A 23,972-nucleotide genomic window follows, 5' to 3' on the forward strand; every position below is an offset into this window, starting at 1 on the left:
ATTGTATCTTATCGGGGCCGCTCGCCTTTCAACACTTTAAAAATATCATTTACCTCTTTTTTGGTAATTTGTCCACCAGGATTTCGCTATATATAGCGTCTACATGTTCTTTGTGGGTTTTATCGAAATATGCATTGTTACTTGTTTTATACATGTCACAAAAATACTCTGCAAACGCACTAGTAATAGTCTCGGGTGTATTACAAGTTATATTGTTATATACAATTTCTGAATATATTCGCGAGACTGAATGTTTAAATCTTTTCACTATTTTCCAGAATAAACAAATGTCACATTCAGACGTTTCATTTAAATCATCGAATATTTTCTGAATATAACTTTCAAAAGCCGCATGCTGGACTTGTCTTAACGCATATTTCGCATTTTTATACTTATAGTACGATTCGCGAACCATTCTCCTGGGTTGTGCTACCGCAGCGGTAGCCTTCCCTGCTCCAGTCCCGTACGCTACCGGGCTGTCACTGGGGCAGCTTCCCGACTAAGGCCGCAGAGGCTATCGCGCTACCGCAGCGGTAGCTTGTCCATCCAAGAGCCAATTTTCTCATGTAACCAACAGAAATCTTGCCTCAATATCGTAAAAGTCAATATACTAAGTATCTTAAACTACAAGTAAAGCTAAGAGACGGCTAGCTTTTGCTTGTTTTGATACTGAAATCAGGTATGATTAATTTGAAAATTAGAAAATACCAGTCTTAAGAATATTGCAAGTTTCGGTATGCTGTACACGTATTTCAACATCAATAGAGCCAAATACGTATGATATTAAAGATTCAAAAGTAGGTACTCAAAAAACAAAAAAAAATATCAAAATAGAAAGCCAAATCCAGCATCAATAAATTCGGCCAGAATATATCAAAGGAACTACTTAAGGAAATCCTATGTTTAATACAAGAAACGAAGCCTCTGTGTTTAAAGAGTTTCGAATTTTGTGCTACGAGAAATTTCGGTAAATTATGTTGTACTACAGTTTGTACCCAAACGAAACTTCGTGATCATTCATGTGCAAAATTATTTTTCATAATGTTTTATATCATGAAAATTCAACAGTTGGGTGGGATATTCGAAATAAAAAACTCAAAGGATTGGTTCAATACCCGTAAATCTTTGGAAACAGAAAAATCAAATTATTTTATATAAACATGTATATTTGAAAAATACAAATATGATAACTGTCCTTTCTGGATTAGCGTCTGCCAACGCCAACCGGTGTAGGGTTGTAAAGATCCTGAAAAACAAAATAAAAAAGGTATGATCCCTTCTTTAAAAATAAGTATTTCACGTCATACTGTATTTTTATATTATCATAATGGGCATTTACAGATCTCATTTTGAGTGAATTAAAATGTAAATTGATGTTTTTCCACTACACTCATTCCTCGATGTCGTGTTCCTATTTACAGCCAATGGACTCTATACTGATGAAATATTTTAACAAGTTCTTTTTAGCTATGGCCAGGTGAGCTATTACCATCACTTGGCGTCCGTCGTCGTCGTTTACAATTTCTTCAAACATCTTCTCCGCTGAAACTGCAGAATCGATTTGCATGAAACTTATCATGACTGTTTCTTAGAGTATCATGCACAAAATGACCGTTTGGGTTTTTGATCGGTTAAAAAATATGACCGCCGTTACTGAAAATAGAAAATAGGGGTCAGACAATGGTTTTTTGCATATATCTTCAAAACCGTTAGGTTTGGCCAATATCTTTCAATTGCTGAAATATCCTTATTATAAAGCCTACAAAAGTCTCCAGGGATCAAAGTTGTCAGACGACTCCATGTAAGGGTTATTGCCATTGTCTTTTTCTTTTTTACAGTTTTCAGCCTATATCTTGAAAACTATGATAAATAGAATGAAACTTTCAATTGCTGAAAAGATTCTTATTATAAGGCCTACAAAAGTCTTCTGGGATCAAAGTTGTAAGACGACTCCATATACGAGTTATTGCCCTTGAAAGGCAAAAATTACGTTTTTTTTGCAGTTTTCAGTCAATATCTTGAAAATTATAATAGATAGAATGAAACTTTCGATTGATGAAATGATCCTCATGATAAGTCCTACCAAAGTCTTCATGGAGTCAAAATTGTCGGACAATTTCTTGTTAGAATTATTGCCCTTGAAAAGCAAAAACTTAACCAGGTGAGCGATTCAGGCTCATGGGAGCCCCTTGTTTATTGAACAAATAAAAAAACATCTACATTTTTTGTAATCTTCCGAAATAATATCATCACACATCTATGATACACCATGACGGTTGCTTCATATTATTTATTTTGGACATTTTTTGACGTCTTATCTGAATTATTCAATTAAACCTTGAACATTTTTTTAAATGACGGGACTTGAAACGCATTTTATTTTGACACGCAAACCTTGTCAAGTGACTAAAATATTTTCAAAACTCAATCTGTTACAAATCATCGCAGTTACTTTCATATACCATACACACAGATGTTGCTCCAATTGACATTTGATAAGTTTGAAGTATCCTTACGTGAGAAACATATTATGTTTTTGGAATGGTGAAAATCGAGATACAGTTGATATTTTTGTAGAACAGTTTGTTGGCGACTATCGATATCTAATTAATTTACTAACGCATGTTGTTGGAATGGTGAATACCGACGAATCTGTGATTCCTGGTGTTATACCAAAAGTTTCCACCGTAGTCTGATGACTACCTGTAATATAAAGACAGCCATTTCCCTCATTTTACTTATACATGTATGCATCCATTATTTCCTCCCACTGACATAGGTTATTTGCGCAAACATGAATAATCCGCTAGAACAAATTCACACATGTATATATTTTAGAGTTCGAATTTTCATAATAATTTCACCATGTATAAGTCGTGTCAGTTATTTGGACAGTTTAACAGCATATAAAGTATTGATTGCAACATGTCCAACTTTTTTCATCTTTGTCTCAAACAGGTCGTGCCTTGTTTAGTATTTTTTTTTCAAATCTACGATGTCCAATGTTCACTATTTCTAGCTCAACTGAACCGAAGGATCATGTTAGCTATAGTCATTAATTGGCGTCGGTTTACGCCCGTCGTAAGTCGATTGTCCGCAAACTGTTTTAAAAATATATTCTCAGAGACTACTGAAGGGATTTAAACAAACTTGACACAAATGATTCTCCGGGTTTTAAATTGTAGTGAAAAGAAATGAAAGACAGTTACTAAAAATAAACATTTTAATTCACAGTTTTTAAACTAATATCATGAAAACCACAACGGACAGAAAGAAATTTCCAATCAAAGAAAAAATCGACTCCTCATAAGAATAATTGTTGTTAAACTGGAAAAAAAGTTTTCTTTCAGTCATTTGATAACATCTTAAAAGCTTAAATTTAGAAAAAGATGTCAGTTGATGAAATTATCATATTGACAAAGCTTACAAAAGTCTTTATTGGAGGTTTTGCTCTTGAAAGAGAATATGTTGTTTTTTTTTTCATTTTTTTTTTGCAGTTTTATGATAATATTTGGAAACCATTAGATAGAAACAACAATTAGAAAGATACTTTAATTGATGAAATAGTTCTTTTGATAAGATCTTGACTGGGCTTGATTTTATATGTATAATGACTACTTACTAAATTTTACACACGAGTAAATTCTAGGTCATCTAAAATACTTAAGGGTTATATACAATGAATTTGTTCATATTTGTCCTGTATTATGTCCAAGGGCAGTCGCATTTAGCCAAGGACAGCTGTAAAAGGCCGAGGCAATACCGAGGCCCAATACGCCTTGTCCGAGGGCATAGTGCAGGGCCAATATGAAAAAATTCTATGACACGTTTATTAACAAGTTGTGTAAAATAAGAAATTTAGTTTAATGGTGGGCTGTTCGCCATAATTTGATGTTCGTCTGCCAGTATTTATAGATGGCACTCTAATCAAATCAGGCTGTGGCTACAGTTACATACAGATTATAACATTTTTTTTTCAAAAACATCTTGCGCATATTTTAAAGATATATTACTATTTTTAAATTATAACGAAGCCTGCTATATTATTTTGTTTCTACCGGAAGTAGAATATACATGACGTGTGTTGAGCCTGTCCGTAGTGGGCCCGTTCATCTATATTGAGCCTTTTTCTCCGTATTGGGTCTGTATTTCCGTATTGGTCCAATTGTTGATTTTGATTAATTCTGGACATAAAGTATTGAATGGACAACTTTAATCATATTTTACACAACGGATTAATAATTGCTTTTATTCTAGCACAAGAAATGGCATATTGAATTTCAAATACGTGATAGGGCACGATTGTTCACTCTTCAACAACTGTGACAGGCTGTAATTTTAGACCTATACCTGTAATTATGTAATCTTGCAAAGAAAGAAAGTTGACCAAATATATTTTTAAAATGGCATCATCTATAATGGAAAGGTGTTGTCTTTTTACTTACCTCCCAGAGCGTCTTGACCAGATGACTCCATTACCATGGGTATACACCCATCATCCGCCACAGTTATATAAGTGTTCATGTATCCAACCGTAAACCTATAAACTGTTGTCATTATCTTACTGTTACCCACACCCATGTAAGAGTGTAATGTTGTGGCATTCTCTGAAATAGATTCATAAAGTCCATCATAGAGATGAACTTGAAAGGAAATTAATAAAGCTTTGCTAAAATTAACAAAAAACAACTGCATGTATATTCTGATGCACAAAAAGGTTAAACAAATTAAAAGTTATCAAAGCCTGTCTTATGTGAATGTGTATTTCAGTATAATACTAAGACAAACCTGGAATACAACCTGGTTCTATGGTTGTTATACCCATTTTCTCACATTTGCCATCCCTCGTGACATATTGGGTAGCCTGAAATGAACTATAATGTTATAAAAAAAACTTGCATCAATGGCATGCTATTCACGCACTACAATAACATCTGATTTTTGTCCCCGTTTATCGTTTCATTACGTTATACAACAAGTTATACAGCTTGGCCTAAATTAAGTCAGACACCTTTTTGTAATCTCTTCTTGTTTTTTTTAGAGTGACAGTGAACCAAGTTTATTTGAGATATACAACGACCCACAATGTTATTCAAACACACGTTGACCAATCTGTTCAGTAATCACTGCTTTTAAATACAAAACAGCAACTTTTCATTATGTATATTAAGCAGTATCGTATAGTAGAGGTCTCAATGGAAATCAAAATTTAGTTAAAATTACCGTGCTATAGTCTAGGAGAACCTGCTGTTTGACTGGTTGTCCATCATACATCATTTTCTGGTCTACAAAGACCATTCTTCGTGTACTATCGACTGTCACGTCTTGATCTATCTGCATAACCAACATCTTTCTTAAACTTTCAAAATTATTTAGATATGATATTGCTTCTTAGAATATCACAACGAAAAAAAAAGTATAGTTTAGTATTAAATTTATTAATTTTTAAAGTATCTGTAAAACATAAATTGTTTTGGTCTAAACATTTACTGAAATATGTTGTAGGGATTTTAAGAATTGAATGGCTTTCGAGGAAGGCGTCATTTGATGGATATTTTCAATTTTTTTAATATGATTTCCTATATCTTTGTTGTACATCGGTAATGAATACGTACCTCAACGTAATGTTTATTACCAGCGGTATCTACACTTCCCATGGCAACATATTCCTTCCCCTGCCATTGTTTTGGGGGACAGCATGAAAAAACCAAAGCAGGCAGAAACACAAAAATCAACAGCATTTTCATAGCCCTGATCAAAAACTGACAACTAAGTGGTCTTCCCCAATTTACACAAGATGTTCTTCTTGATATGTTTGCATCACCACGATAAGATAACCGTGTAATCCATTGAAGTAGGGGTTAGACATGAGTGTCGTATAATCCATGGGATTATAGTCCCTGATACAGGGGGTCATATTATAGAAACGTATGTTACACTTACTGACTTCTCTCCATACTTTCATTTTGATAATAGAATGTGGTAATTAAAAATGCAGTTCATTTCGGTTTTGCTAAGTTTTGAAAAATACGTGACAGCAAATGCAAAAAAGGCGTCAATCATAGAATTAAAAAAAATAGTCTTAATCATTGAAAACATTGTTTAATTCATGATTCAGTAATGCTTTGTCTCTTCGAGGATTTAAGACAAATATTAGAGAAATGGCTGCATAACGATTTTAACTCAACCAATGTGATTCGGTTCTTTATAAAAAGACGTAACGCTTTTATTTTTATTATTCATTCCTCTGTTTAGTATTTATGCCAGGTTTCATAGTATTTTAGTTTAATTGTTTGTTTGTTTGTTTGTTTTTCATTCTGACAAGTTTTGTCCATTAACTTTTTGAAAATATACGTGGAATCTGAGGTAGGTGCTACATGAACGATGATTCTAATTATTTTACAACACAACAGAACACTATACCCGCCTATCATGACTCATAACATAGTATTACATGCTATTTATCAATAATGTTTGCAAAGATCATTCTTTTTATTAGAGTATGTCAGCTGCCTGCTGGTTAATTTTATCATTTGTTGGCAGTAACCAGTACATGGTGTACATGTAAGTATCTTCACTTGTTTGATATTATATTATTTTACATGTACATGTCGAGAACGTGCTTCGATATCGACCAATACTGTTTCATACTGACGCGTTGTATAATAGAAATGCATCAGGTTTAAAGTGAATATTGATCCTTTCATACATGACTTAACCAAGAATTGTATAAATCAATAAATAAATTCTAAATTAGCTTATTTACTGTTTTCATTCTATTTTCTACAGTTAAATCAAAATTTCCATACCATTTGTCGGTCCTGGAGATGACGACCAAAGAAGAGGATTACTGGACAATTAACAGGACTAACAATGATGGATAATACAACAACTTTATTATGGTATGTAAGTCTATTCTCATAAGGGAATTATACTGAAAAGAGAGTCTCATTGACATCAATTTAGATTTCACATATCATACTTTGATGGGAAAATGACTAATTCTCAATCAATCATTGATTTTTGTGCTTCCGTCATTTTTTGATTGAATTTTGAGTATATTATAATCATAATATCGTTATAATTATGGTTACGCTCGATTTCGCTTAAATTTACATTGTACACAATCCATAAAATCCGAAAAGGGATATCACCATTACAAGGAAACAACTGACAAGCTTCACATTTAATTGCAATTGAATCATTAGCATTGAAAAACTGTTATTGAATTCAAACACCCAACCTTTTCAATTTCCGGTTTCTAAAACTTTGGCGTGCCTAACTACTGTACGCAGCACGCTGCAATTCAATAGTTTTATGCCCGCTACTTTTCTGGCAAATATTTAGCGTCCAAATGTGCAATAAAGTCTGAATTAATCAATGACTGAGTTGTTATTCATGTACGTGCCCGTGACTGTAACTACCTTGTGTGTATTTTATATTTCCGTATTTCGCAAGCTTCCATTTAGATAGGGAACCAAAGGTATCAAGATGTTAAATGTAATCATACATGTACTTAGTATGTCAATGAAAAAGTAAAACTATAGTTAATTTCTGTATCTTTTGTTATACTTGTAATTTTTCATATATTGGAAAACACTGACACATGTGCTTCTATTTTCAGAGAACAGACTGAATAGACTATGACTAGCCAGAGTTTTTCCTAAAGTGCGAATGTCTAGCAAGGAACAGAAACGTGCATCCCGGAGGGATAAGAAAAACCTGACTACAAGGATAGCATTCTCCATCCTAACAATAGTAACTCTCTTCCTGCTGACATGTGTTGTGGTCCTTAGTGTGGATCGATCCCGCGGTGATATTACAGTTTGTGATTCCGGATATCCTGTTAATCCACGTAATTCAGAAAAACCCGGTGTGTTTGATAGTCTAACTGTAAAGGAATACAATAGTGTGATAGACTACTTATTCAAGAAAACTAATCTTAGCTTAGTTCAATTTAATGTTGCTTTTCCGAATTCGAGTTATATATTTCTGATCGACCTTCTCCTACCTTTAAAAGAGGTCGCTCTAGAGCATCTGGACTATGGTGTCCGACAACCACAACGAGCTGCGCATGTTATTATTGTAAGGGGAGACTTACGAACTCCACGAGTAGAAGAATACCACGTAGGTCCTATTCCAAACCCTAGTTATCACATTAAAGTAACAAATCCATCCTATACAAAATCAAACATTCCTTACAACTCAAAACCAGTTGATGGTGTGGAGTACAAGTTTTTGATAAAGATTTTGAAGGACACTGCAGAGTTATTGTATCCACTATTGATGGAAAGCTACGGTCTTTCATATCACAATTGTACCGGTGACAATGATTGCATTCTCTTCCATGATGTATCGCCACGTGGAATTGATGAAACAGAGCGAAAGTCATGGTTTGGTGCATATCGAGAAGTAGAGGGTGCCTATCTTCATCCTTTAGGTCTCGAGATTCAAATTGATCATTCTTCTACAGATATTCAGAATTGGCACATTGATAGAATTGTTTATAACGGCAATTTTGCCTACTCGCCTGAAAATTTGCTTCAACTTTACCTAAATGGTGGAATAAATAAAGCAGACAGACGTCTGGTAGAAGATAAAGAAACTTCATTTTCTTCTCTCTGGCAACGCGATGATCATGAAATGGAGGAACCATTGAAAGGCCCCACCCTTATAGAACCAATGGGTCATAGGTATAGAGTGGATGGATTTCACGTCAGTTATATGAAATGGAATATGAACATTAGGATGAGAACTTCAACTGGACTGCAAATCTTTGATATCCGCTTCAATGATGAAAGAATCATCTACGAACTTTCATTCCAAGAACTTGCAATATTTTATTCAGGATATGGTCCCGTGTCAGATCAGATCAACACTTTCGGTTCATCATTTATAATGGGTGCCAAAACTACTGAACTTATCCCAGGAGTAGATTGTCCAGAAACGTCAACATTCCTCGATTCGGACCATTTTTATAATAATCACAAACCACACCGTACTAAGAATAGTATATGTATATTTGAAGATCATGCACACATTCCAATTCGTAGACACTTCTCTACAGATAAAGAAGGTGAATTTCAATACTACGGAGGATTAGGTAATTACAGACTGACTATCCGAACTATTTCAACTCTCTGGAATTATGATTTCATTTTTGATTATATTTTTTATCTTAATGGAGCAATAGAAACTAAAGTATCAAGTTCAGGTTACCTACAATCAGCTTTTCCACTTCACCACGAACTAAGGTTGGGTTCACCAGTGCACAGTAGTTTTGTTGCTAATATATACCAACAATTTTTTAATTTCAAAATTGATGTAGACATCAACGGACGAGAGAATCGCTTTGGTACCATCGATTTTGATATAGAGAATATAACCCGTCAGTGGTATCATAATTCACAAAAGCAGCAGTTAGTGTATAAACATGTCTGGAAAAGAGATGAATATAAAGCTAACTATGGGTCCAAGTTAGGAAATGACTATGATATGATATTTAATCAATTTACACCAAGTAAATTTGGTTCCCCGAGAGCTTACAGAATTGTAAACAATAATCAAATCAACTTCTTATTGAGTGGTGGTAATATTGCTCGGGGTGCTAGCTGGGCTAAATTTCCATTAGCCATATCTAAGTTTCAAGAATGGGAGAGCTCCAGCTCATCAATTTATAATGGAAACAGGCCATGGGACCCGATCATCGATTTCGAAAGGTTTCTTAAAAACAACGATTCTTTTTACGATGAAGATTTGGTAGCGTGGGTGACAATGGGTAACAACAAAGTACCACATACAGAGGATGTTCCAACAATGACCACCGCGGGTTCACAAGTCTCATTTTATCTTTTACCATTTAATTTCTTCACTCATTGTCCGACTTTGTCATCAAGAAGTTCCATTCATATCGCAAAAGACAGACATACACGTGAACTTTTTATCAATACATTTGGTACACCACTTACATCAAGCTGTGTTCAGAAAGAAAACAAACCATCCAATTTTGATGGAAAATAAAACTATTACATTAACTTTGTCGTCTTAACCTCAAAACAGAATATCTATCCATCAGTAAGTCAATAAAAAAATGTTGTTTGTCCAGTTGACTAACTTGGCACAAAGGGTTTGGTAGATAATCATGATAATAATGAAAACCACAGTGACCTTAATGATTTCTAGTAACCAATGGCCTACGGAACACACAGTAATAGTATTAGACACAATGAATTATTAGAATTCACATAATTCAACAGGGAATTCATTGCTCAAAAATATTGATTCTCAATAATCAGTGAGGTGAAATATTAGGAACATATACTTAAAAACTTTGAAATACCTTTAGGCTTATTGTACCGTATACCATGCCCTAATTTCATCCTCGGGTATACAAAGACAGAAAGTATGGTTATCAAGAGTAAAAAAAAGACAAACGAATTGAACTTCACAAATAAAACTACAATTACATGTAATTTAAACACATAAAAAGACACAAGTAAAACAAAAATGAAGTATCCGTTTACAAGTTAACCTGGTGGGACATTTTGTTTTTTGTTTTTTGTTTTTTGTTTTTGTTTTTTTTTTTAATTTTTTTTGTTTGTTTTTTTTTGGGGGGGCGTAGTTTAAACAGTATTTTATTAATTACATGAGCGCTATTACATTCCAATAAGGATTCAGGAACAAGTTTCGAAAGAACTTATATAATTCTATTTCATATATCTGTCTCCTGACATTTTGGCTCGATACTTACGAATATTGGGTTTGCAACGGAAAAAAATACAACCAGCCTCTTTTTTAGTGACAAAAAATTCATGTTCATAATTTCAAACTTGACACTCTGACAGTCCATTTTTATCTCCATTGGCATAATGATTTTTGGGTCACAAATGTACCGTTGTCCTTATTCACCAACAGAATTAATTACCTTACTGTATGCGGAACCCACAAACACATTGAGAGACCCATAAAAACGTCGAGCACAGCTTAATATAAACATGTACATGTATATGCATGAACAAAATACCAAATAATTCAATACAACATTATAAGAACACTGCTTCGTCAAATACGATTAACGCTTAGTGCCTCACTGTTGCAATTCTAGATTTTCTCCACAGGAGTAATATTGTTGAATATGTAATTTTCTCTTTGTCTTTGATTTTTTACTTTTAACTTTGCAATTCCATACAGTGTAATGAACGAGTCAACAAAGATTGGAAGTATGATAGAAATAAGCATAACACCACTGAGTGCACATAGTCCACACACTATCTTTCCGGTGGCTGTATTTGGGGTTATATCTCCATATCCTACCGTTGTCATGGTTACAATACCAAGCCACCATGCCTCTGGGACGGTTTTCAACTTGTCATTCCTTTTACTCTCTACCAAATAGATAATATTCGCAAACATAAAAATACCAATTACAAGATACAGTAAAAGAACGAAGATATCCCTGATGTTCTGCACAAGTGAGAACTTCAGTACTTGAACTGTGCTGAAATGTTGGCAGTAGCGAACGAGTCGAAGTGAGCGAAGAACTTGGAGGTGATCTAAAACATCTTTCAGTGGGACTAATTGATGCCTTTTAGTAAAGTACCACAGGTTTACAGCAGAATACCCTGCGATAAGAGATACAATGTCTGCTATGTTAATGAAGGACATGAAGTAGCCCTTCAGGTCAGGACAGCATACCAAGCGAAACAATAACTCTACAGTGAAAAAAACAAGAGTTAAATACTCAACAATCATTAACTTGTTTTCTTTAACTGTCAGAGTTGGCATCTTATCGGGAAGGTCATAAGTGGTATTACTGGTCCCAATAGTGAAGTATTCATCGTGCAAAATAATATCTTTGCAATTCACTGATAAAAACGAAGTTTTTTCTTTTATAAAATCCTCAAATTGGTCTCTGAAATATTCCTGGACTTCACAGGGAGTTAGGCATCTACGGTTCTGTGGCAGAGTTAAAACAGCAAGCATTATTGTTGAAATCAATACAGAGATTATTCCAATCAGTAGGTATACCTAAAAAAAGAAACTGATAATTGAAAATGAATGAGGTAAACGATTGAAAAGATGAGATAGTTCCAATAAGATGAGATAGTTCCAATAAGACCGAGTTTTGGGTCCAACAACAGTTCAAATTAGAATGAAATTCACTCCAAAAAAATACTTTAGAACATTTCATACTTTGATGAATCTACTTGAATAGTACATTGAGAATGTTAATAAGTAGTTACGTTCCATTTCCTATCTACGGATTTTTGGATACATTAATTGGATATTTCAGCTACTGCCACTGAAATAACAAATCAAAATAAGCAAATTATACTGTCAAAACAATCTTCATCAATGGTTTTTTTAACAGGTATAAGATATTAGACATTTCATAGAAACATTATTATTTCAAGTACTTTGTTAAATCTATAAACTTTAAGCGTCTTATAAAACTTTCATTTGGTAACAAAACTTAGTTTATTCCTCTAGAGTAACTAAATATTTTCGGTTATTTAGACTGTATTATTGACCCTACCACTTCAAGATAAAGAAAGGCACAAAAAATGTTTAGCATATGTTTTGTAAATATAAGACAGATGCATTTCACTTGATAATGGAAAAATGTATTGCTGTGGTTTTATATATATACAAACGTCTCAGAATGTGACGACTCTATTCGCTCCACTGTTCCATCGGATCAAATTGATACAGGGAAGATACATAAACGTATAGAAAGGTCTGAAAAATTCCCAACGATGTTAGAACTGTCAAATTTGCGATGTAGGATTAATCTAGGGCTGTAACCTAGTACACGATGTATGGTAGTACGGGACAGTTCATTTTAAATGTTATTATGTAGGATAGAGGATCAAATTAATGATGCATGTCACAACAAATCAATATTATACAAACGTCTCAGAATGTGACCACTCTATTCGCTACACTGTTCCATCGGATCAAATTGATACAGGGAAGATACATAAACGCATAAATAACGTCTAAAATGAACTGTCCCGTACTGCCATACATCGTGTACTAGGTTACAGCCCTAGATTAATCCTACGAGGAGGAATGACCCGGCCAGCGAAAGTTATATTTTTATATAGCCTAGCTGGCTTAGTGCAGGCGGTGTTGCCATAGATGTCACAGCGGTACGAGTTCGAGTCCCGCGGAGGGAACGACCAAACATTTGCATCGCAAATTTGACATTTCTAACATCGTTTGGAATTTTTCAGACATATATATATATATATCACGAAAAAATACGTTTATGTGTGATAAGAAAATTACATTCTAAATGCTTATGCGTAAAAATTGTTCCAGTATTTTCAGGGCCGTAGCCAGATGATCTGAATGGGGATGCGAACTGATCACTGATAAGCAATTTTACTTAATTATCTGGTATGATTTCTCAATAAATACAGGTTTAGATGTAAATCAAAGTGTTTTTTTTTCAAAGGGCGGGGGATGCAATCGCACCCGTCAAACTCCTCCTAGCTACGGCCTTGATTTTATACCTTACTTACAAATATTTGGATGTGTCAACTTTTTTATTGATTTACCTTAGTAGCTTGGGTTGGCTCTCTACTGTCCATAACTTTATTAATTTACCTTGGCAGCTAGGGTTGGCTCCCTACTGTTCATTACTTTATTAATTTACCTTGGCAGCTAGGGTTGGCTCCCTATTGTCCATAACTTTATTGAATTACCTTGGCAGCTAGGGTTGGCTCCCTATTGTCCATAACTTTATTAATTTACCTTGGCAGCTAGGGTTGGCTCCCTATTGTCCATAACTTTATTAATTTACCTTGGCAGCTAGGGTTGGCTCCCTATTGTCCATAACTTTATTGATTTACCTTAGCAGCTAGGGTTGGCTCCCTATTTCCCATAACTTTATTGAATTACCTTGGCAGCTAGGGTTGGCTCCCTACTGTTCATTACTTTATTAATTTACCTTGGCAGCTAGGGTTGGCTCCTTATTGTCCATTACTTTATTAATTTACCTTAGCAGCTAGGGTTGGCTCCCTATTGTCCATAACTTTATTGAATTACCTTGGCAGCTAGGGTTGGCTCCCTATTGTCCATAACTTTATTAATTTACCTTGGCAGCTAGGGTTGGCTCCCTATTGTCCATAACTTTATTGAATTACCTTGGCAGCTAGGGTTGGCTCCCTACTGTCCATAACTTTATTAATTTACCTTGGCAGCTAGGGTTGGCTCCCTACTGTCCATAACTTTATTGATTTACCTCGGCAGCTAGGGTTGGCTCCCTATTTCCCATAACTTTATTGGTTTACCTTGGCAGCTAGGGTTGGCTCCCTACTGTCCATAACTTTATCGAATTACCTTGGCAGCTAGGGTTGGCTCCCTATTTCCCATAACTTTATTGATTTACCTTAGCAGCTTGGGTTGGCTCCCTACTGTCCATTACTTTATTGATTTACCTTAGCAGCAAAGGTTGGCTCCCTATTGTCTATAACTTTATTGATTTACTTTAGCAGCTAGGGTTGGCTCCCTATTTCCCATAACTTTATTAATTTAATATAGCAGCTAAGATTGATTCTATATTGTCCATAACTTTATTAATTTACCTCGGCAGCTAAGGTTGGTTCCCTACTGTCCATTATTTTATTGATTTACCCTGGCAGCTAGGGTTGGCTCTCTACTGTCCATAACTTTATTAATTTACCTTGGCAGCTAGAGCTGGCTCCCTATTGTCCATAACTTTATTAATTTACCTTGGCAGCTAGGGTTGGCTCCCTATTTCCCATAACTTTATTGATTTACCTTAGCAGCTTGGGTTGGCTCCCTATTTCCCATAACTTTATTGATTTACCTTAGCAGCTTGGGTTGGCTCCCTACTGTCCATTACTTTATTGATTTACCTTAGCAGCAAAGGTTGGCTCCCTATTGTCTATAACTTTATTGATTTACTTTAGCAGCTAGGGTTGGCTCCCTATTTCCCATAACTTTATTAATTTAATATAGCAGCTAAGATTGATTCTATATTGTCCATAACTTTATTAATTTACCTCGGCAGCTAAGGTTGGTTCCCTACTGTCCATTATTTTATTGATTTACCCTGGCAGCTAGGGTTGGCTCTCTACTGTCCATAACTTTATTAATTTACCTTGGCAGCTAGAGCTGGCTCCCTATTGTCCATAACTTTATTAATTTACCTTGGCAGCTAGGGTTGGCTCCCTATTTCCCATAACTTTATTGATTTACCTTAGCAGCTTGGGTTGGCTCCCTACTGTCCATTACTTTATTGATTTACCTTGGCAGCTAGGGTTGGCTCCCTACTGTCCATTACTTTATTGATTTACCTTAGCAGCTAGGCTTGGCTCCCTATTGTCCATAACTTTATTGATTTACTTTAGCAGCTAGGGTTGGCTCCCTATTTCCCATAACTTTATTGTTTTACCTTAGCAGCTAGGGTTGACTCCCTATTTCCCATACAAGCAACAGCATAGGAATATTTGACGACCCAAATAACCACCTGTTTTGTTTAAACATATTTATTAACTAATTTGCACATTTTAACATCAAACCAAAACAATAGAATGAATCGAACAATAGCAAATTAATCACAGGATTCAGAAACAAGACTTAAAGTCTTATATCAATCCGCCTCCTGAAATAATGAATAATAATTATATCATATACCATAGCTCAAGGAAGTAGTGCTTAAGTGTTTATAACGTTTATTTACCTTAACAGCTAGGCTTGGCTCTCTACTGTCCATTACTTTATTGATTTACCTTAGCAGTTACGGTTGGCTCCCTATTGTCCATAACTTTATTGATTTACTTTAGCAGATAGGGTTGGCTCCCTACTGTCCATTACTCTATTAATTTACCTTGGCAGCTAGGGTTGGCTCCCTACTGTCCATAACTTTATTAATTTACCTTAGCAGCTAGGGTTGGCTCCCTATTTCCATTACCTTTATTGATTTACCTCGGCAGCTAGGGTTGGCTCCCTATTTCCCATAACTTTATTGGTTTACCTTGGCAGCTAGGGTTGGCTCCCTACTGTCCATAACTTTATTGAATTACCTTGGCAGCTAGGGTTGGCTCCCTACTGTCCATAACTTTATTGAATTACCTTGGCAGCTAGGGTTGGCTCCCTACTGTTCATTACTTTATTAATTTACCTTGGCAGCTTGGGTTGGCTCTCTACTGTCCATAACTTTATTAATTTACCTTGGCAGCTAGGGTTGGCTCCCTACTGTCCATTACTTTATTGATTTACTTTAGCAGCTAGGGTTGGCTCCCTACTGTTCATTACTTTATTAATTTACCTTGGCAGCTAGGGTTGACTCCCTATTTCCCATAACTTTATTGGTTTACCTTGGCAGCTAGGGTTGGCTCCCTACTGTCCATTACTTTATTAATTTACCTTAGCAGCTAGGGTTGGCTCCCTACTGTCCATAACTTTATTAATTTACCTTGGCAGCTAGGGTTGGCTCCCTATTTCCCATAACTTTATTGGTTTACCTTGGCAGCTAGGATTGGCTCCCTATTTCCCATAACTTTATTAATTTACCTTGGCAGCTAGGGTTGGCTCCCTACTGTCCGTTACTTTATTAATTTACCTTAGCAGCTAGTGTTGGCTCCCTATTGTCTATAACTCTCCATATCCTCGTCCGTATTTTCCGCTTTGGTTCATCACGTGTTTCTACATCTGTTGTTTGTTTCATGAAATTGGTTTTCAAATTGATGTCTTCTATAAACTGCAAATATTTGTATAGACAGCATTCCTGCAGTTCTAAATGTGATATCCCCCAAAATTTCAGTTCTGTTTTGAACGCTTTTGGACAAACATTTGTTGGCATATGAAGTTCTCCGGTTTGATAAAATGCTAAAATAGCATCAAAACTGGACAATGGTCTATCGAAAGAAATTTTACTAGATCCATTAACAGCTAAACGGCCCAAGTATGAATCCGGTTTTTTCAGAAATATGTCTTTGTTCACAATGTATTGAGCTCCAGATATTTGAAGCACCATAGTTTTTTCAAGTGCCATTTTGTTCAACGATGAAGCAAAATGAATTCAACTACAGGTATTAATTATGTATGACAATTTTACGTCCATAAAATTAAAAATAAATACCCTGTTAAATGACAATTTGTACGGCAGTATCGGTACTTAGACCAAGAGTTATCACAATAATACCCAAAGCAGAATCAATCCATATACAGTTGTATATGTTGTTCTATTATTCAGTGGTGAATCATATTTACATAAATTCTAAATTAACTGAAAATTCAAGCAATAAAATTTAGTCAATAGGGAAAAAAATATTTAACTTGATAAGAAGTTACACAGAAAATTGCTGTTTTGTTACTACATAAAACTGACATTATACTATCATATATCTCAAACAGTCTGACAGTTTACTATAGTTCTTAACAATGCTGAAATTTTCAAGATCATAAAAGATCATCATAACATTAATGAAAAAAGACCTTGTCTATAAGATATGCCTAATACATGAATAAGATATGACGATGTTAGATATATGCAAATGCTTCAAAATGAAAATATAATTAAATATAATTATATCATGATATCAAAAAAGGAAAAAACAAGTTCTTTAAAGTGATTTAATACTACATGTAGTGTCATACTTTCTTTGTGTCAATGTAAGTAAATTGTGCTAGCCGACATTTAAGTTACAGAAACCAACCAACAGGTATAATAGTCAATACACACAATTTTATTACAATTTTTCTTTACATTCAGCCAAAAAGAAAATCGAGGTGTTGACACCTCTAGACTCATACAGCATACTTTATATCGCATACCTTATATCGCACCTCTTCACAGACTATACTTGAAGTATGATTACAATATATTACATTGTAATTTATCGCTGTTTTGTTTAAAATCCCTTTGATCTTGCTATACGATAATTTTCAATCACACGCCAGTCGAGTGAGAATGAAAATTATCGCTAGTTTCAATGTCCTCGCGTGACATACAAGCAACAGCGTAGGAATATTTGACGACCCAAATAACCACCTGTTTTGTTTAAACATATTTATTAACTAATTTGCACATTTTAACATCAAACCAAAACAATAGAATGAATCGAACAATAGCAAATTAATCACAGGATTCAGAAACAAGACTTAAAGTCTTATATCAATCCGCCTCCTGAAATAATGAATAATAATTATATCATATACCATAGCTCAAGGAAGTAGTGCTTAAGTGTTTATAACGTGCATTTGGTGAGTTTGGTGCAAAGCGGAGAGGTTGATATTTAATGCCCTATGTATTTACCCTGGACGCAAGGAATTCTTAAAATTATTCAAACTAGTAACTGTAATTTAGGTTGTTGATTTGAAGCGTTTGCTCTGTAGCAAAATGTTTTGAACCTTGGTAAATATTTCAACATTATACTCATCAGACATCTCATCTGATCCAAACAGGAGAAGATTTGAAGTCAGTTGATCAGGAAGTTGAAGTGCTGAAATATGTTGTATTTTAAGCGATTGATATAATGGACAAAAAAGTGGTTCGCAGATTCTATTTCGCCGCATTGACATAATGGGGATGGAATAATGTCTTCGTCGAATAGATCTTTTAGTTCGCTACACTGAAGACGAAGTCTGGCTTGTAGGATTTGGCCTTTGCGTGATCCGCAATAGTAATATATTGGTTTTTTGACTACCTCATTTTGGAGATGAGTTTTGAAAACTTTTACTGATGGCGAGGTCTTGATATCTTTTGGTAGTGTGTTCCATAATCGAATAGTGGAAGGTAGAAAATAATTTGAATATTGGTATGTTCTATAATAAACTCATTGGATTAGGTCAGAATTACGAGTTGGGTAGTTATGGATTTGTTTATTCTGTTAGGAATCAGAGTTTGAAGATAAGGCGGTGTCATATTGTTCAAAATCTTGTACATTAGTGTTAATTTGTGATTTTCTCGCCGAACACATAATTTCTGCCATCCAGTTTCTATATATAAATTTTTTAATTGATGTTAATCTAGTACCCCCTGTAACTATTCTTGCTGCATCAATTGAATCTTTTCAACTTTGTGTTTTGGAATAGCAGTGTTTGTATCCCATATTACATCGGCATATTCAAGAATCGGTCTAATAAAAGTTATGTAAAGTTTTTCAAGGTCTGTCTATCCAAAATTACTTTAAATTTTCGTAATATATTTAAACGATTGTATGCTTTGGTTGTAATCATATCAATATGACTATTCCACCCACCATCATCAGATATTGCAAGACCTAAGTGTTTATGCTGCTTAACTTGGGCTATGATGTCATTATTAAGGTACAGGACTGGGTGATTAGGTTTGTTGGTCTTTCTAGAGACTGTCATGCTTTCTGTTTTACGGGAATTGAATGTGTCAAGCCATTGCTCAAACCACAAATGGATTTTGTTTAAGTCATCGCTAAGAGTAAGAGCAGCTGATTCATGATTGTCAACAATAAGATATAGGCTAGTATCATCAGCAAATAATTTAATAGGTAGACTTGAATTCGGTAACGATATCATTTATAAAGATAAGGAACAATAAAGGACCAAGTATTGATCCCTGAGGAACATCGGCTCTTATCAACAATCATTCAGAAAAACAATTGTTAATAACAACACATTGTTTCCTCTCCTGCAAATAGTTAGAAAACCATTCTAACAAATTATTGCCAATTCCAATAGTCTTTAATTTACAAATCAGTCCTCGATGCCAGACCTTATCAAATACTTTACTGATATCACAGAAGATAACTTCCTTCGCTTGATCAAGTGTTTTTCCAAATTCGTTAGTTACACTTATTAATTGGTTGACGGCTGAATCTACATAAACGCAATGACATGTTAAATAATTTGCTAAGGGGGTATTTCAAAACAGAAGATGATTCTTTTAGAATTCTTGGACTTATATTGTCAGGACCAACAGCTTTAGTTGTGTCTAAGCATTTAAGTATTTCTTCAACTTCTCCGTCAGTGATACTAATAGAGGGCATGGAATATATAGTTTCTTGTTCTATTTGTTCTGGTAAGGTCTTATTCGAGTCGTCTACCCTACATTGATCATTGAAATATTCATTAAAAATCAACGTCTTTTCATTGTCTTCGTCGATAAGATCGTCGCCAATCTTTAAAGGAGGTATTTTATGTTTATTAAAATTTCCCAAGAGCGATTTTACTAATTTCCACCAGTTTTTGTTGTGTCAATCTTATCATTTATTATTTTGTTTGATATGTTGCTATAATAGTCAGATTTCGCATTTTTAACGACTAGATTACACTTGTTTCTTACTTTTCTGAACATTTCCCAGCTATCCGGACTACCATGCTTTTTTGCCTTGTTATGACAGCGATTTTCTTCCTAATTAATTTTTCAGGCGAGAGTTAATCCAAGGTGGGTCTTTCTTGTTTATACTAGTGATGCGGTTAGGTATAACATCGTCACAGATAGAAGTAATTTTATCCGTAATATTTGAAGTAAACGAATCTATTTGTTCATTTATAAATAGGGAGTCCCAGTCGATCTCTCAGTAGGTTATAATCTGCTTGTTCATACAGATAGATTTTTCTTTTAAAGGGTTGTTGTGGGTTAGATTTTGGGAGATTTAGTATTCCAAGAATGGGTAAATGGAAGCAAACTTGGTCCAAGAGATGCGGACCTACATCAGTGATCAACAGGTTGATTGGATTATTTTACTATGATAAGGTCAATAAGGGAAGATGAATGTTCAGTAAAATGAGTCGGTTCACTGATTAACTGCTGAAGGCTAAACATTTGAAGAAGATCTTTAATTTTATTGTTTGGATAATAAGATAGTTGATTAATATTAAAATCGCCTGTTACAATAATATCTTTATCAGTATCTAGGGCTAATTCTAAAGACTCGGAGACTTCTTCCCATATATTATCTTTACTATCTGGTGGAACATAAAATGTACCGTATAACACGATTTTCTTTTTAAGTCTTATTTCTAACCATAAGCATTCTAATTGACCAACGCAAAGGTCGGGACGCCAGATACAGTCGATGTTGGATCTTACATACACAACAATACCTCCATCCAAACGAACTAGTCTATTTTTGCGGAATAGTTGCTATCCTGTTAACGATATTTCGTTATCAGGTACAGTCTGTTTTAACCAGCTTTCCGTAAATGAGAGGATATTGAAGTCGTTATATTCAATTAATATTTGCTCAAGTTTTGGTTTAATGCTTTGCACGTTTAAGTGAAGAAAAGAGACAGAATTATTCAGGATTTGCGAATAACTAAGGTTTAAGCCGGAGGAAACGGTGGAGCTTGTATTTAATGGTTCTGTGCTACAACTGCATGTAGACGAGGGCCCTGGATTAGATTCAACGCCAGGAATTATCAATAAAATGCAAGCAATCACGTAGTAGACAATTTTCAGTTTTTATTGGGAAGTCTGGAACAGACTCTGTGTAACTTGATATATTTTTTCTCATTATCTTGGTTCTTGCTTTTGTATTTAGCTTCCGATTTAGCTCATGATCAAAAAGGACTATGCTTAAAAGAAGTATCAGCGGGACAGAGGCTAATCCATAAGAGATAAATACACAAATAGCTTAATATCGAACAAGGAGAGACATTTCTTAGATTTCCTTTTACGTATTAATGAGTAAAACAGTCCGATTCCCTCTCTATGTGTGGCTATATCATCCGTCAACATGACCATTTAAGAGAAGTTTGGTTGGAAAATTAAGCTTGTCAAGAGAAATCGGTACAAAATTAAAAAAAAATAGAACTAAGTAAACCTCTTCAATGAGTAAAGTGGTGTGATTGAGAAGGATATGCATGTGGGCATTTTTTAGAGAGGAATGCAAAAGTACGGTGCAGACGTGATAAAGAGAGAGAACAAAACTTAGTACAAGAAGAAATGTGTAAATTGTTAAAAGTAAGAGGTGGAACAGAAGCAGTACGAACACAACTAATACATAATTAAATCATATTTAGAATTTACATGACGCATCAACAGGGAAAAAAATAAAACCATAATATGTAATGATCAAGCAAGTTTTCAATAAGCAACGGTTTAACAAATAAAGTTACCAAAAAAACCATGGTATTTAGTTTTGTTTACACGTGTAAGAAAAAGAACCCAAAAAGCAGACATTCAAAATATGGGTCTTTATAATTCAAAATATGATTTTGAATTATTTGAACGAGATTTTGTCGTTCATGTATTAGGCCTTGCAGTTAATTCATAAGATTCTAGATGATTTTTTATTTTTTATTTTTCATTATTGAAAGACAAAAAATAGTCGACTATCGGTAGCATATTTGTGAAAGAAAGTTTTAATGTTCATAAGTGCTAAATAGTCAGAGTAAACCTGTATATATAATTATATATACATGTATACTCTTGCCCAAGACATTACAATACAAAAATAGATTTTGTAAGTTAAAAAAATATTTTTATAATAATAATTTGAAAAATAAATAAGTAACATTATCAGTGCCATATGAACTCTACAGAAATGAGAAGCATCACCAGCTGTGACTACGGGTATGTGATGTAGTTTCTATGAAGAAAAAAAATCATGTAATGTAAGTACAATTACTTGTCAGGTAAGCGCGCTCTTATAATTTCATTATTTAAATCAGGTAATTCATAAATCCTAATAAATTAAGATTTGAATCAACGCGCATGCTTAACAAGTCCAGCTTGAGTCGGTTTTGTGAATGAAATACCTTGAAGCGTAGTGTTTATAATTGCTACTGGCACGTGTTATTCGATACGTGTATAACAAGAAAAGGTATTAATGTGAGCAAGTAGAAGAGTGCAGCAAGAAGATAAGTATTTACAGGTATGATGTGAACACACTCAATTAAGTTTTGAATATAATGTTCAGCACGAAATAAAACGGAGATGGAAAAGTTTGAAAATTAAGTGACATGTTGACATAGTACATTCTAGGTTTATATTGTCAAAACTCTCAATCAAACAAATTTTCGGTGGTAACAACTGGATAAGAAATACCAATAACCGCTGCCATGGAGTTAATATCATGCACCCTCCTAACTGTGTGCACTTGGTCGGACAAGTCTTTCACGTAAATTTTCCCGTTTGTCGTCCAGTGACCGCTGACTTTGTTATCCTTGGCTATTTGTCTAACATGCCAATACATTCGATTACGCATTCGCGTAAGGTCTTCATTGATGTAAACGTCAGGGAAATCACGTGAATCTTTGGGGTTTTTCCTGCACTTTTAAGAGTCTGATTTTGATATTTGGATTACGAACCCTCACCATGATCTGTCTCTGTTTTGCATGTGGACCGGTTGGTCGGTCAAATTCATGTTGTAAGCCACCTTGAGCATCAACAGTAGGACTTGCGGATGTATCGAGTTCCATTGTTTGAGTTTCTGTGCTAAGATTGTTACATGTATTTGCTGATTTAATTTAGTCTTTTCACGTGTGTCAGACGACTTCTGTGGTTTTTTGCATAGGGGGCGGGACACCATTTCTGTGAGAACGTTCTAATTCATTGACGTTAAAGTTATATTTCTATTTCACTAAAGAGTTTACATATCACCTCATCAGTATTTTCATTAGGTGTTTCAGGTATACCCGAGACTCTTATGAGACTCCGACGCCCGTATTGTAATGAATAAATCCCAAAATTATTTAACAAATTTTAAAGTCCAGCGCTCTAGACCACATCGTGTACTGAGTTACAGCCCTAGATTAATCCTACGAGGAGGAATGACCCAGCCAGCGAAAGCTATATTTTTATATAGCCTAGCTGGCCGAGTGGTCTAGGGCGCTGGACTTCGTGCAGGCGGTGTTGCCGTAGATGTCACAGCGGTACGAGTTCGATAAATTTGATTTGATGTATTACCATTCAATTGGTACTTTTTTTCCCTTTTTAAACAAAGTTAGATGTCCTGTAAGAAATTACTCTGGGTTTTATTCATTATGCCTTCATTCAGATGAAACTCAGGACTAGG

General features: G+C 34.7%; 2 protein-coding genes and 1 pseudogene across 3 annotated transcripts; 1 reads left to right on the top strand and 2 right to left on the bottom strand.

Moving 5' to 3' along the window:
• Positions 1–1,105: 1,105 nt before the first annotated feature.
• On the bottom strand, positions 1,106–5,822 carry LOC148622700 (ependymin-related protein 1-like). The gene is made up of 6 exons (XM_088574055.1): positions 5,616–5,822; positions 5,224–5,334; positions 4,789–4,864; positions 4,446–4,607; positions 2,621–2,703; positions 1,106–1,246 (listed from the first exon to the last, which is right to left on the bottom strand). The coding sequence occupies exons 1-6, from the start codon at positions 5,745–5,747 to the stop codon at positions 1,205–1,207; spliced, it is 606 nt and encodes a 201-aa protein (XP_088430181.1). The 5' UTR covers positions 5,748–5,822; the 3' UTR covers positions 1,106–1,204.
• A 623-nt stretch (positions 5,823–6,445) lies between these two features.
• LOC148622701 (diamine oxidase [copper-containing] pseudogene) lies at positions 6,446–10,034 on the top strand (annotated as a pseudogene). Its single transcript, XR_015920682.1, has 3 exons — positions 6,446–6,564; positions 6,790–6,902; positions 7,625–10,034. The product of XR_015920682.1 is annotated as a diamine oxidase [copper-containing] pseudogene (transcript).
• Positions 10,035–10,110: 76 nt separating this feature from the next.
• LOC148622702 (potassium voltage-gated channel subfamily B member 2-like) lies at positions 10,111–17,107 on the bottom strand. The gene is made up of 2 exons (XM_088572762.1): positions 16,595–17,107; positions 10,111–12,027 (listed from the first exon to the last, which is right to left on the bottom strand). Exons 1-2 carry the CDS (start codon positions 17,024–17,026, stop codon positions 11,101–11,103), a joined length of 1,359 nt encoding a protein of 452 aa, XP_088428888.1. The 5' UTR covers positions 17,027–17,107; the 3' UTR covers positions 10,111–11,100.
• Positions 17,108–23,972: the final 6,865 nt, after the last annotated feature.

This window comes from Perna viridis, chromosome 3 (genome assembly GCF_037379345.1).
Source record: "Perna viridis isolate PV_CMFRI_1.1 ecotype Kerala chromosome 3, ASM3737934v1, whole genome shotgun sequence".
NCBI lineage: Eukaryota > Metazoa > Mollusca > Bivalvia > Mytilida > Mytilidae > Perna > Perna viridis.

Bases quoted from the DNA above. Each gene is read 5' to 3' on its own strand.
- LOC148622700 (XM_088574055.1), bottom strand. From the start codon at position 5,747: ATGAAAATGCTGTTGATTTTTGTGTTTCTGCCTGCTTTGGTTTTTTCA. The intron at 4,865-5,223 runs GTAATTTTAACT...AGTTCATTTCAG, and splicing joins TTCTCCTAGACTATAGCACG to GCTACCCAATATGTCACGAG. The intron at 1,247-2,620 runs GTTAGTAAATTA...TTTGTTTTTCAG, and splicing joins TCACCATTCCAACAACATGC to GATCTTTACAACCCTACACC.
- LOC148622702 (XM_088572762.1), bottom strand. From the start codon at position 17,026: ATGGCACTTGAAAAAACTATGGTGCTTCAAATATCTGGAGCTCAATAC. The intron at 12,028-16,594 runs GTAAATTAATAA...TTCTTTTTTTAG, and splicing joins AGCCAACACTAGCTGCTAAG to GTATACCTACTGATTGGAAT.